At 38.9% G+C, this 15,708-nt stretch overlaps 1 protein-coding gene across 1 annotated transcript in view; it reads left to right on the top strand.

Annotated features, from left to right (window-relative positions):
- LOC138445231 (tRNA (guanine(10)-N2)-methyltransferase homolog) overlaps positions 1-15,708 on the top strand; it is an 84,675-nt gene that overhangs the window by 2,569 nt on the left and 66,398 nt on the right. Inside the window, exons 2-4 of the mRNA XM_069599025.1 lie at positions 2,302-2,419; positions 6,047-6,116; positions 7,999-8,125. Of these exons, the coding sequence (XP_069455126.1) occupies positions 2,302-2,419; positions 6,047-6,116; positions 7,999-8,125 (315 nt within the window). The remainder of the gene's footprint in view (positions 1-2,301; positions 2,420-6,046; positions 6,117-7,998; positions 8,126-15,708) is intronic.

The raw sequence follows: 15,708 nt of genomic DNA, 5'->3' as shown, positions 1-15,708 counted from the left end.
GGTAGAGAGGAATTTAGTCCCCTGTCCATTACTCAGTATTTACATGAGTGCCTTCTGTGTGCCAGACACTGCTGGAGGCATTGGGATACAGCAACAAATAAAATGAGCAAAACTCCCCGTCCTCATGGCACTTACATTCCACTCACAGGAAATAGACAATAAGCAACATAATAAATAAAACCCATAGTTTCTTAGATGGGGAACAACAAAAGAGAAAAGGGATGCAGTTTTAAAGTTTTAGTAAGGAAATGCTTCGCCAAGAAGGTGGCATTTGAGGCCTTCCCTAGTAGTCCAGTGGTTAAGAATCCACCTGCTAATGCAGGGGACACGGGTTTGATCCCTGGTCAGGGAACTAAGATCTCACGTGCCCTGGAACAGCTGGGCCCGTGCACCACAACTACTGAGCTGGAGCCCATGCCTGTGTGCCTCAACAAAAGCGTCCATATAACACAACAGAGATCCTGTGTGCTACAGCTAAGATCTGATGCAGCCAAATAAATTTTAAAAAATTAAGAAAAGAAGGTGGCATTTGAATAAAGCTCTGAAGAAGGAGAAGGAGCAAAGTATATGGTTTATTCTTTATAAAGTACAGCTATGTCATATAGACTATGACAGATACACAGTGTATTTGTGATATTAAAGTATCATGTGGTGTCACTGGAGATCAGCTTGTCAGTCACCTAAAGCTTAGATGAGCAGTATGGATACTGACCACTTTATGGCAAATAGATGGGGAAACAGTGACAGACCTTATTTTTTTGGGCTCCAAAATCACTGCAGATGGTGACTGCAGCCATGAAATTAAAAGACACTTGCTCTTTGGAAGAAAAGCTATGACCAACCTAGACAACATATTAAAAAGCAGAGACATTACTTTGCCAACAAAGGTCCATCTAGTCAAAGCTATGGTTTTTCCAGTAGTCATATGGATGTGAGAGTTGGACTATAAAGAAAGCTGAGTGCCAAAGAATTGATGCTTTTGAACTGTGGTGTTGGAGAAAACTCTTGAGAGTCCCTTGGACTGCAAGGAGATCCAACCAGTCCATCCTAAAGGAAGTCAGTCCTGAATATTCATTGGAAGGTCTGAGGCTGAAGCTGAAACTCCAATACTTTGGCCATCTGATGTGAGGAACTGACTCATTTGAAAAGACCCTGATGCTGGGAAAGATTGAAAGCACGAGGAGAAGGGGACCACAGAGGATGAGATGGTTGGATGGCATCACCAACTCAATGGACATGAGTTTGGGTAAACTCCAGGAGTTGGTAATGGACAGGGAGGCCTGGCGTGCTGCAGTCCATGGGGTCACAAAGAGTCAGACACGACTGAGTGACTGAACTGAACTGATGGATACTGATAAGGGAGTTCATGATACATGTACAATTGCCTTTCATCATTATTCTTGTTGAAATCAAGATTATTGGTATGCATATGAGGCCCTTGTCCCAGTTGAATTTTAGTTCTTGGAATGGAGAACTAATGAGCAACAGTGCATTCTGTCATTGTTTCTGAGGGAAACTATGATTATTGATACTGATTTTAGTTTTTACTTAATTTTTAAGTATGAGAAATTGAATAAGCTTATTTAGGGAATATAGATTTTTCTCTTGGAAAAGCTTGAAACTCAAATGTTAATAGGTTGAAAGATTCACTGTTTTGTTTCTATTTTGTTTTTCCTTACATTGCTGTATAGAGTGTATAAAACAGAAAACTGATGCCATACATATCTTAGCACAATATACTGGAGTTTGTTTTCAATATTTTGAGTCTTTTTTTAATGCTGTAAAGTGGCAAATTAAAAAAAAAATTTGTAGAAAAAGCTTTAAAATGTAATCCCATGTAGATGCTAGATGATGCTATAGTTGAAGAAAATGTGACTTTAGAAAAAAACTAAATTTAAAATATTTATCAAACCTGCTTTGATTCTGTAGTCAAACCTTTAAAAGTACATATTAGGAGGAGACAAACCTTAGGGTAGAGATGGAGAAATATATAATGAGATTAAAAAAAAATTTGGGATTATAGTAATGAATTTAATAGCTTCATTCATAATTGTTTCCTTGAAATTGGCTTTATATAAGTCTTTTTCTTCTCTGGGATAAATGAGTGTCTCATGAAAGAAGCTAAAGCTTGTCTTTATGGATATAATGCATAATCACAAAATTGCCCAATGGAGATTAGCTGTAACATAAGTACCATTTCCATATCAGACTGAGATTTATGATGTTTAACACATGCCTCAACTGCATTAGGAAATTCTTTTTAAAAATTCACTAACAAATGACACTTTTTTTTTCCTTTAGAATGAAGACCTAGTTTGCTTCAAAGATATCAAGCCAGCAGCACCTCATCATTATCTTGTGGTGCCAAAGAAGCATTTTGAAAACTGCAGATATCTAAAGAAAGATCACATAGAACTCAGTAAGTGGATGGTGGCATTCTTCACAGTCATATCATCTTGAACTGGCATCAGTGATGGCAGTGACAGTTGAAATAGATTAGACAGGTATTGTGATAAAGGAGCATGTGGCTTTTTAAACGTTCATTATGAAAAATTTCCAATATATACAAAATTAAAGAAAATATTTAGTATAACCTTTACGTACTTATCATCAAACCTCAACATTTATTAACTCGTGGCCAGGCTCAGTAGTTGTGGCACACGGGCCTAACTGCTCTGTGGCATGTGGATCGAACCTATTTCTCCTGCACTGGCAGGCAGACACTTTACCACTGAGCCATCAGGGAAGCCCCTTAAGTATTTACTTTGTTTTTTTTTAAGAGGAAGAAATGTGTTTATGCTTGCTTTTCTTTTTCTAATATTTCTTCTCGAAAGCTTTTATAACTGTTGCAAATCAAATGTTACTAATTTTGAAGCAGCATAGTAGATGTTTTGGATTTCATTTTATAAAACTGTTTTTACTGATTTTGTGTATATTTGAATATCTTCATAATAAACCTTTAAAAGTCCTTGCAATTAATTTTTTATAGTCTTTAAAGTTGGGAAAATAATAACCATATAGAAGAGCTTAGTAACAGTGTCAAGCCCTGTGACTATAATTAACATTAATAGAACTTCACCTAACTATAGAATACATATTTTTTTGTGAGCACATGTTAACCAAGATATATTCTGGACAATAAATAAAGTCTCAGTACATTTTCAAATGATCAAAACCTTATATGTTGTCTGATGACAATGGAATTACATTGTCATTACATTACACTTTTAAGTAACTTCTAAATAGTTCAATATTTTGAATTGATTGGTAATAGAAACATATATCAAAGGATTATAGAATGTAGCTAAAGTGTATAGAGTAAAATTTATAGCTTTAAGTGCTTATGTTAGAAAGGGAGGTATAAAACCAATGATCTGTTTTCAGTTTAGGACACTAGAAAGAGGTGAGCAAAATCAGATCAAAGTAAGCATAAAGAAGGAAATAATAGAGCAGATATCAATGAAACAGGAACGAGACAATTGGTTTTGCTTAATGTAGTTTGGATCTGATTTTAAGTGAATGCATAACATGATGGTCATGTCTTCTCAATGATCTATTTTTATCATTATAAAATGTTCCTTTTTAATCTCTGGAAGTACTTCTTGTGTCTATTTTGTATGATATTAATTTAGATACTCCCAACTTTCTTATTAGGAGAAGGCAGGGGCACCCCACTCCAGTACTCTTGCCTGGAAAATCCCATGGACAGAGGAGCCTAGTAGGCTGCAGTCCGTGGGGTCACTGAGAGTTGGACACGACTCAGTGACTTCACTTTCATGCATTGAAGAAGGAAATGGCAACCCACTCCGGTGTTCTTGCCTGGAGAATCCCAGGGACGGCAGAGCCTGGTGGGCTGCCGTCTGTGGGGTCGCACAGAGTCGGACACGACTGAAGCGATTTAGCAGCAGCAGTAGCAGCAACTTTATTACTTACTGTTAGCCTTGGGCATCTTTTTCTATCCTTGTGTTGTTGTTGTTTAGTCGTTAAGTTGTATCCAACTCTTTGAGACCCCGTGGACTGTAGCCTGTCAGGCTTCTCTGTCCGTGGGATTTCCCTAGCAAGAACACTGGAGTGGGCTGCCATTTTCTTTTCCACTGGAGCTTTCCTACCGAGGGATGGAAGCTGTGTCCCCTGCATTGGCAGGCAGATTCTTTACCACTGAGCCGCCAGGGAAGCCCCTTCTATCCTTTACTTACAATAAATTGAATATGTATATTTAAAGACGTGAAGATAGCAATGTAATTGCATCTGGCATTTTAAAAAAACAACATAATGTGGAAATTGCTGTCTTTTAATTGGAGCATTTAGTTCAGAAACATTTAATATAACTATTGACATAGTTGGATTTAGGTCTGCCATCTTGCCATTTGTTTTCTATTTGTCCCACTTGCTTTTTGTTGCCCTGTTTCTTCTTTCCTGCCTTTCTGTGGTTGATCAAACATACTTTTTTTTTTCAAACATACTTTTAATATTCCACTTTATCTCCTGTCATTTTAGCCAATTTTCTTTGTATTTTTTTAAAGTAGTTGCTATAGTGAAATTAAAACACACATCCTGCAATTAAAACAGCCTACTTAGAGTTAGCATTGTATCAATTCAAAATATGAGAAACTTTGCAACACTTTGTAGTGTTATTGTCATTTATATTTCATCTATATACTTTATGATGCCATGTTACTGTTAAAATGATTAAATAGTCATATGTCCTTTAAAGAAATTAAAAGAAAAAACAGTCTTTTATTTATTCAAATGTTTGGCATCTTGGGGGTATTTTTTTTCTCAAATTATACTTTCGAGAATGGTTTTAATGTTGAAAGCAAAAGCAAGTTGAATAATCACACAGGTCTCCATACTGAACCAGAAACTAGGCAACGTTCTTCTGAATATTTTCAGTTTAATTTGTCATCCAATTAAGATCTCTGGACTAGATTTATGGTGCTAAAAGTCCTTCTCTATCTTATTACATGGACTACCATCTCTCTCTATCTTATTACATGCTTCTACCTTCTCTCTCTTCTTATTTTAAAATTTTTTCATTGAAGTATAGTTGATTTTCAATACTGTGTTAGTTTCAGGTATACAGCATAGCGATTCAGTTATACGTGTATGTATATATATTCTTTTTCAAATTCTTCTTCCTTACAGGTTATAACAAAATACTGAGTGTAGTTCCCTGTGTTATACAACAGTAGGTCCCTGTTGGTTATCTGTTTTACATATAGTAATGTATGTATGTTAATCTCAGCCTCCTAATTTAACCTTACCCCACCCCCTCGAATCTTGGGAGTCTTGTGAAAGAAAACAAGATAAAGTCTGGCTTAGGCTTTTTTTTTTTGACTGAATGGTACTGACCTTGTCATGGAAGCCTTCCCACTCAAGCCTGACTTAAGAGAAGCAAACTGATAGCAATGATTTTAAACCTCTTATAAAACTATCCTCTGCAGATTCTCTCACTTCTTCCCTTTCTAAATGCTTGATTACACCAATTCAGAAACAAAAGGGATCTGAAGTTTGGCATTGTGCTTGAAGATACCAGGTTGCCAGAAATGTTTTAATGGGGAAGCATATCCCATCTGAAGCCCGTGAAACACAGACTAAGATGCTAAGGCAGATGAGAGTTTAGAAGAAAAACAAACATTTAGTCACAGCGGGGCTAGTATAAAGCGGTGTCATATCCCTAATTTGAGTTCAAAAGCAAGTTCAAAGTTCTCTTGTCTTCTTAACTCAGACAAGTTTTGTGTAGATACTTGGTTTCCTTATGATTAGAATTAGACCACAGTAGGATCAGATGTCCTGTGGTATCACTTGATAATATCCCTCAAGAGCTGTTTAGAGTCAGCTCTTGTGTGGTAGTTTGTGATAGGTTGCACCTTCGTTTGAGGTGTTGATCAGCAAACGTCATAGTAACTTAGAGCTGTTGAAGAAGTCTTTAAATGTGTATCCATTTGATATGACTTTTTACTAGGATCTAAAAGTTTGGGTGAATAACTAGGGAATGAACTTAACATCTCCTAGACCATAATGTAGTTTCTTTCCTGTTTTACAGTTGAGAACATGGTGACTGTTGGAAAAGCCATTCTAGAGAGGAATAATTTCACTGATTTTGCAAATACAAGGTTCGTATATTTCCATATAGAAACCAATACATACAGTTGGTTTTCCTCAAATGTTATTTCCTCGGGAAAATGAAAGTAGAGATGCAGAGTTCATGGTCTAAATGCAGTTTTCCTGAAAGTGAACATATTGTTCACTAGTAAATTTAATGAACAGAACTTCTTTTCACATCTCAGCATCTTCTAATAATTGCCACTTGCAGTTTGGACAGACAGGTATATTCAAGCAGTGGGCAGGGAAAATTAGTTAGTCTTTTGTTGAGTATGTGCATTCCTATAAAACTGTGTATAAATTGAATTTCCTTAGGGAAAAAAATCTAACTTTTAGTATTCAAGAAACTTAAAAGTGATGACAAAGTTTGTTTAGTGATAGTAAGGAAATGACCACTTTATTTAGGAGAAAGCATGCCATCTACTGGTCATGTCTTAGAACTAAGGACTCCCGACTTCTACTCAGTGTCCAGTGACTCGGCATTTTTTAGGAAAATTAAACAGAATATGATAAGAACTGAAAGTGAAAGTGAAGTCACTCAGTCGTGTCCGACTCTTTACCACCCCATGGACTGTAGCCTACCAGGCTCCTCCATCCATGGGATTTTCCAGGCAATAGTCCTGGAGTGGATTGCCATTTCCTTCTCCACGGGATTTTCCCAACCCAGGGATCGAACCTGGATCTCCCGCATTGTAGACAGACGCTTTACCGTCTGAGCCACCAGGGATAAGAATGGAAGTAAGACATAATGCCAGCTCAGAATTCATAAGAGTTATACAGTGCCGTAATATTCTGTGAAAGCTTTTCTTGATGAAGACTTTATCTTATGTGAACTTCAACATGAGAAATAACTGTGTGAATACTCTGAAGTTCATGTAGAAAAACAGTGGAAGAGTTGTTTGAGTGGTAATCTGTCTACCTTCAGTTCAGTTCAGTCGCTCAGTCGTGTCCGACTCTTTGCGGCCCCATGAATCGCAGCACGCCAGGCCTCCCTGTCCATCACCAACTCCCGGAGTTCACTCAGACTCACGTCCATCAAGTCAGTGATGCCATCCAGCCATCTCATCCTCTGTCATCCCCTTCTCCTCCTGCCCCCAATCCCTCCCAGCATCAGAGTCTCTTCCAGTGAGTCAACTCTTCGCATGAGGTGGCCAAAGTACTGGAGTTTCAGCTTTAGCATCATTCCTTCCAAGGAAATCCCAGGGCTGATCTCCTTTAGAATGGACTGGTTGGATCTCCTTGCAGTCCAAGGGACTCTCAAGAGTCTTCTCCAACACCACAGTTCAAAAGCATCAATTCTTCAGCACTCAGCTTTCTTCACAGTCCAACTCTCACATCCATACATGACCACTGGAAAAACCATAGCCTTGACTAGACGGACCTTAGTCGGCAAAGTAATGTCTCTGCTTTTGAATATACTATCCAGGTTGGTCATAACTTTCCTTCCAAGGAGTAAGCGTCTTTTAATTTCATGGCTGCAATCACCATCTGCAGTGATTTCGGAACCCCTAAAAATGCAGTCTGACACTGATTCCACTGTTTCCCCATCTATTTGCCATGAAGTGATGGGACCGAATGCCATGATCTTCATTTTCTGAATGTTGAGCTTTAAGCCAACTTTTTCACTCTCCTCTTTCACTTTCATCAAGAGGCTTTTTAGTTCCTCTTCACTTTCTGCCATAAGGGTGGTGTCATCTGCATATCTGAGGTTATTGATACTTCTCCCGGCAATCTTGATTCCAGCTTGTGTTTCTTCCAGTCCAGCGTTTCTCATGATGTACTCTGCATAGAAGTTAAATAACCTGTTTTGGGTATCTTTAATATTTATGTGTTTTAACCTGAAAATGTAGTTGTAAACTAATCTGTCAGCTACCTCGTACTTTTCTGTTTCAGAATGGGTTTCCACATGTCACCATTCTGTTCCATTGCCCACTTGCACCTTCATGTTCTGGCACCAGCTGATCAGCTGAGCTTCATGTCAAGATTGGTTTATAGAGTGAATTCCTATTGGTTTATCACAGTGAGTATTATTGTTACGCTAGCAGCATACAAAAATATTTGTCCTTTTGGTTGTAGTTTTTCTTTTCTTGGCAACAGCAGACATTTACACTTCTTATAGATTTGGTCATCTGTTTTAATGTACTATTTGCACATATCCAAAATAATCTTTTTAATTTGGGGGACTTTCCAGGTCATCAGATCTGTAGGAAGAGACACCGTGGTGAAGGCTCTGAATTGTAAGCAGAGGATATGATATAGAAGTTTGTAGCATTAATAGTTCTGAATTCTGGCTCCATTAGTTATTCAAGTGACCATGTGCAAGTTACTTAAACTTTTTAAGGCCCAAGCTTTTTGTCTACTGACTTACGGTTAATAGTGCCTGCCTCCAGGGTTCAGAAGAGGATTGATGATTTAATTAACATGGTGCAGTGGTAAGGAGTCCACCTGCCAATGCAGGAGGTGCAGGAGCCAAAGGTTTGATCCCTGGATCAGGAAGATCCCATGGAGAAGGAAATGGCAACCCGCTCCAGTATTCTTGCCTGGAAAATTCAGTTGACAGAGGAGCTAGGTAGGCTGTAGTCCATGGGGTTGCAAAGAGTTGGACACAACTGAGTGACTAAGCACACACACACACAAACACACACATGTGCACAAAGTGCTTAAAACTGTACCTTGCAGATAGTAAGGGCTCAGTAACTGCAGCCTCTATCATCATTAGCCTCTTTGTAGAAACAGAGGCAAGTAGCATCAGCTGCTAAACCTGAAGTTGGAGCTGTGAGTCTAAAAAACTGCAGAATTCTGCTTTGATAGAGCAACAGTAGAATAGAATTCTACTGATTATAAGCTTGTAACCTAACAGTCAAGCTTTGTTATTAAATGACTCTGTCTTTCCAGGGCCACTTGACTAGTAATTTACCAGTTTCTTATATGTCCATGATGATAAGGTGACCTGTAGCAGCTAAATCTGAAAAACCATCAAATTACAAATTAAGTAATTACCATTAGTTAATATATATATATTATTATAGCCATATTACAGAAGAAATGAAAATACATTTGATTTTTAGAAACTTCGTATTTCAGGCTTATTATCTCTTTCTTCAACTTGTCCAGATTATTTTATTTAATTAAAAATATATTTAAGATGTATGTGTGTGCATGCTAAGTTGCTTCAGTCATGTCCAACTCTGTGTGACCCCATGGGCTGTAACCTGCCAGGCTCCTCTGTCCATGGAATTTTCCAGGCAGGAATACTGGCGTGGATAGCCATACCTTCCTCTAAGGGATCTTCCTAACCTAGGAATCGAATCCCCGTCTGTTTCACCTCCTGCACTGGCAGATGAGTTCCTTACCACTGGAGCCACCTGGGAAGCCAAGACGTATGTGTACTTCAGATTAAAAAATTGGACATTTTGTGGGAAGCTGGTGTGGTCTCTTTAAAAGATTGGTATGATAAAAAAGAGGCATTCTTAAAAAAATCTGTATTTCTAATTTTCTATATTATGTCTTATAATAAGAAAATTTAAATATATTTTTATAATTTCTAAACTGTATTCCTTACAAGATCTTTTAGTTGGGAAAAAAATGAATGAACAAAGTTATATCTGTTAATGGTTCATCCTGGGAATCTGAACTCTTCTTAAATATAGATATTAAGTATATATTATGAGACTCTGAAAAAATCAAAATAAAGATGTTAACATTTATTCTGAAATCTTATATAGTATTCCAGATATATAAGATGATTGAGTAAAGTATCTGAAATAATTTAACTAGAAGACCTTAGTTTTTATTCTTTTTTAAACAGATTTTTTTTTTTAAGAATTTTAGGTTCACAGCAAAATTGAATTGAAAGTTCAGAGAGTTCCCATATATCCTGTGTCCCCACGTACTCACAATCTCTCCCACTATCAACATTGTACACCATAGTGACAAATTTGTTATAATCCATGAAACTACATTGATATCATTATCTCTCAAAGTCCATAGTTTTTATTAGGGTTCATTCTTTGTGTAGTATATACTGTGGCTTTGGACAAATGTATCATAACATATATCCAACACTGTAGTACCATGCAGAGTAGTTAAAGTGCCCTAAAAATCCTCTGTGCCCTGATCGTTCGTTTCTCCCTGCCCCTTAACCTCTGGTAACCACTGATTTTTTTTTTTAAGTCTCCAGTTTTGCCTTTTCCAGAATATCATATAGTTAGAACCATATTGTATATAGCCTTTTCACTTCTTTCACTTAGTAAAATGCTTTTCAAGTTCCTCCATATAGAGTTTACTTCTTGATTTTTAAAAAAACAGTTCTTAGTGAGCTTTGGCTGTGCTGGGTCTTGGTTGCTGCACGGGCTTTTCTCTAGTTGTGGTGAGGGGGAGCCGCTCTCTGCTCATTGCGGTGGCCTGTCTGTGGAGCACAGGCTCTAGGGTGCACGGGCTTCCACAGTCCTGGCACATGGGCTCGGGACACCGGCTTCCGCAGTCGTGGCACGTGGGCTCGGGACACCGGCTTCCGCAGTCGTGGCACGTGGGCTCGGGACACAGGCTCCAGCAGTCGTGGCACGTGGGCTCGGGAGACGGGCTTCCGCAGTCCTGGCACGTGGGCTCCGGACACGGGCTTCCGCAGTCGTGGCACGTGGGCTCGGGACACGGGCTTCCGCAGTCGTGGCACGTGGGCTCGGGACACGGGCTTCCGCAGTCGTGGCACGTGGGCTCGGGACACGGGCTTCCGCAGTCCTGGCACGTGGGCTTGGGACACAGGCTCCGGCAGTCGTGGCACGTGGGCTCGGGACACGGGCTTCCGCAGTCGTGGCACGTGGGCTCGGGACACAGGCTCCGGCAGTCGTGGCACGTGGGCTCGGGAGTTGCAGCTCCTGGGCTCTGGAGAGCAGGCCAGTGGTTGTGGTTCACAGGCTCAGTGGCCCCACAGCCGGCGGGACCCTCCCTGGCCAGGGGTTGAACTCTTGTCCCCTGCATGTGCAGGTGGATTCTTTTACTGCTGAGCCACTAGGGAAGCCCCCTTAGTTTACTTTATAAAACTTTAGTGTGATGTATTTCTTTTTCTTTTTGAAACTTTCTGACAAATAGGCAATGTGGATAAAAATCTGCCTATTTATATACAAAATATTAAATAAACACCTTTACCATAGTTTAAAACCAACTGAGAGTTTTTGTAAGATTTTTAGGAAAAGAATATGTAGTATCCAACTCTTCTGTTGTGGCTTATTATAATAGAAGTGCCAGTAAAATTATTTCATATAGGCTATGATAATTAGAATAAAGATATGGTATTTTTTTAATTACAGGCTGATTATTTGATTGAAAGACTAAGAACATGAAAATGTCAACAGTGGAAGATTTCCTAATCTTGGCTCAACATAGACTAATATTTTCGTCTCTTTGAAGTCTAATTACAGTTGTAAGGTTCACTGGGTTTTATGAGAAGCTATTACTGGGTAGCCTTAAATTGTTTCTTCATGTTTGTTTCCTGAAATGTGTGATGTAGTCATATAAATTCTTTGTCATTGACTTTGTCTTAATGGTTCCTTGTCTAAAGTATAAGATACTCTAGATAAAGTCCTATTAAAACAAATTCTGTTAATCAAGAAGGGCTCTGTATTTTTTTAAGAAATTCAAATATTTTTATTTCTCAGTAAGTAGTCAGTTATAATACTCTTGCCTGGAAAATCCCGTGGGTGGAGGAGCCTGGTAGGCTGCAGTCCTTGGAGTCACTAGGAGTCAGACACGACTGAGTGACTTCACTTTCACTTTTCACTTTCATGCATTGGAGAAGGAAATGGCAACCCACTCCAGTGTTCTTGCCTGGAGGATCCCAGGGATGGGGGAGCCTGGTGGGCTGGCGTCTATGGGGTTGCACAGAGTCGGACACGACTGAAGCGACTTAGCAGTCAGTTATAATAGTGATTTATTTATGAAGAATAAACTGGTATAAAAGTACTTTGTTGGAAACTTTGTTATATGAAGGAGAGAAATAAATTACTTATTGATTGTTCTGTAATTTTACATGTAAAATTTCAAAATAAAGAGCACCATACTACACAGTGATCTCTGACCTTGATGGAAAGAATTGTATGCGTGTCACTTTTTACTCAGACTTCAGGTGCTGGTTTTCACTTCCTGAAACCTAGCATCTTTGTAATAAATTGATACTGAAAGCTATATAGTATATATAAAATAACTTCTCTCTAACAGTGAATTTGCTACAGCAAATCAATTTGGTTATCCAAGAGAATTCATTGTAATGGAATTTTACCTGTAAGAATATAAATGGGGAAGAAACATGAAGTGGTTTTATTAATATATTAAAAACTGGAGGAAGCTGCTGCTTGATAATTTGTCTACTATACCAAAGGAAAATTAGAATTACAAAGTGATTAGACCTGTCTTTTATCATGAACAAGCCCTGACTTGAAAGTACAGATGGATAGGTGCGGATGAGAAAACTTACTTTAATAATACATTAAATACATTAATATTATTGATAAATCATTTCATGAGACATATTTCTTCAGGAATTGTCTTTTGGTGCTAACTACACTAATAGTAGTGAATGTGAATGAGAAATAAGCGCTGAAAGCTGATCTTACATTGTGCCAGTGTGTAATTGTACCATGTACGCAAATATAAATGAACATAAGGATTAAAGTATTGATCTTAGAAATAATCCAAGAAGACTAGTTTTTTTTTTTCCTTCCTTTTTGGGGTGCATTATATTAAACATAGTTTTCAGTAATGAAATACTTATTACAATTACAGTGTTTTTCAATATTGTCTAGTTCATTTATTCATTCAACAAACATTTGCTGAGCATTTAACTTGTACCAGGCACTGCCAGGATCAGGAAATGTAGAAGTGAGAAAGGACCATCTGCTTGTAATTGCCAATACAAGGATCAGACAAAACCAGTGGGTAAAAGTTGGTATGTTAAGTATCAGAATGTCCGTAGCAGAGTCTGTGGACAGGGCCACACTGGAGACCGGTGGCAGTGGAACTAAGTGTTCGTGACTCAGTGTTTGGCAGGTGGACCGTGGACGTTAAGGCGGAGAGACCAACGTGCACTTTCCTTGGGTTTTGCCTCCATTACTATTTACTTTACAATTGAATATCTGGATTCCATTGTATTCTCTAGAGGTGGAGAGAGGGCTTATGGGCTCTCAAAATCATATTTACGAGTTTTTCAGCACTACTGTATTAAGTAGCTTGCTGAGCACCGATGCAGATTCACAGTTACACGTTCCTATAAATCAGTTCCGGAGAAGGCAACGGCAGCCCACTCCAGTACTCTTGCCTGGAAAATCCTATGGACAGAGGAGCCTGGTAGGCTGCAGTCCATGGGGTCGCTAAGAGTCGGACATGACTGAGCGACTTCACTTTCACTTTTCACTTTCATGCATTGGAGAAGGAAATGGCAACCCACTCCAGTGTTCTTGCCTGGAGACTCCCAGGGACAGGGGATCCTGGTGGGCTGCTCTCTATGGGGTCACACAGAGTCGGACACGACTGAAGTGACTTAGCAATAAATCAGTTCAGCTGTGACCAGCTTCTTCAGGAAAGGAGTTTTCAACATGTGGAACGTGTTGTGCTTTGTGACCTTGTAGTGACATAATGGACAGTATTATAATAATAACGTAAAGGTATTTAAGGAATTCTCAGAATTCTCAGATGCCCCATGGGCTTCACAAAAAATGTTGATTAGCCATTTGATTTAATTTATATGGGATTATACCCTCTCATAGTAAGCTTTTTTCCTTTGCTGGAAAACCCTTGGAGCCTTAAATTTTTAGTGGCACTTATCCTGTCAAGATTAATAATCGAATTATAACAACTGAAATTCATTCAGATTTTGCAGTAGTTTAATTATTAGGTTTATTTAAGTACATGGTTTAATTATTAGGTTTATTTAAGTATATAGTTTAATTATTAGGTTTATTTAAGTATATAGTTTAATTATTAGTTTCTTTATTTAATTATTAATATTTGGTAACTCTAGCTGCTACAGTTATAACATTAGCTCAGTACAAATGCTAATTCATAACCTGTCTTAAAAATGTTTATAGTAGTATCAAGAGCATTATTAATGCATGTTGTGATACTATTTTTGGTAACCGGAATTTTAAAATTATTAACAATGAACTGTTTCAAACTGTTTACTTAGCTAAATTTCTGCTAAATAAATATGGAAAAAATATTGTGTGAAATTTTGTCTCTCTGGGCTTAAAAAAAATTTTTGTTTTTAAAAGATTTTGCTTTTTTAGAGTAGTTTTAGGTTCATGGTGGAATTGGGAGAAAGGTACGTAGACTTCTTATACTTCCTGTCCCTACAATATGCAAGGCCTCTCCCATTATCAAGGTTCCCCACCAGAGTGGTGCATTTGTTATTAATACAACTGATTAACTTACACTGACACATCAAAATCACCCCAGAGTTCGTAGTTTATCTTAAAGTTTACCCTTGGTGTGGTACATTCTGTGGGTTTGGACAAATACATAATGAATGACATGTAGGGGCTTCCCAGGTGCCCAGTGGGTAAAGAATCCACCTGCAATACAAGAGATCTGTTTAATCCCTGGGGCAGGAAGATCCCCTGGTGGGCACAGCGACCCAGACCAGTCTTCTCGCCTGGAGGATCTCATGGACAGAGGAGTCTGGTGGGCTACAGTCCATTGGGGTTGCAGAGTTAGACACAACTGACTCGACCGAGCACACGGGCGCTCCCTAATGACATGCATGACATGTATGACATGTATCCTGTTATGGTATCACACGAACTGTTTAGAAGGAAGCTGAAACAAAAATCAGTTCATTCCTGTAAGTGCCCAAAGTCTCTGCCTTTCCAGACACTCATCCTCTCTTGCCTTGAATGTTACTAGAATCTGTTAACTGGGCTTTCTGTTCCCATTATTGGTTCCGTTCTAACACAGCCTCCATCAGAGTCCATTCTAAATTACTGACCTGATTATGCAATTTTCTTTCTTATGAAAACGCCCATTTACCATCAAGATTATTCAGCAACCTTTTCAGCTTTATCTCCTGTACTCATAGTCCACATACCAGACGTTTTTTACTATTTCAACTAAACTGAGCACACCTTTGAAAATGTTCACTTTTAAAGGCCAGGTTAAAATGTTACCTCCTTGCTGCTGCTGCTGCTGCTAAGTCGCTTCAGTCGTGTCCGACTCTGTGCGACCCCAGAGACGGCAGCCCACCAGGCTCCCCCGTCCCTGGGATTCTCCAGGCAAGAACACTGGAGTGGGTTACCATTTCCTTCTCCAATGCATGAAAGTGAAAAGTGAAGTCGCTCAGTCATGTCCGACTCCTAGCGACCCCATGGACTTCAGCCTTCCAGACTCCTCCGTCCATGGGATTTTCCAGGCAAGAGTACTGGAGTGGGGTGCCATTGCCTTCTCCATACCTCCTTAGGGAAGTCATGTCTATACTGCCCATCCCCAACCACAGCATTATTAAATGTACCATCAGCTGTGGTCCATGACATTTTATTTTCCTAGCATAGACCTTACACAGTCTAGCCAGGAAATATAGTGTAATTCTTGCCATTGGATTAAAAACTCTTAGTTGGATGA

This window comes from Ovis canadensis, chromosome 8, assembly GCF_042477335.2.
Source record: "Ovis canadensis isolate MfBH-ARS-UI-01 breed Bighorn chromosome 8, ARS-UI_OviCan_v2, whole genome shotgun sequence".
NCBI classification, from domain to species: Eukaryota; Metazoa; Chordata; class Mammalia; order Artiodactyla; family Bovidae; genus Ovis; species Ovis canadensis.
The sequence above is the reverse complement of the archived record's forward strand: the minus strand, read 5'-3'. Positions and strand labels throughout refer to the sequence as shown.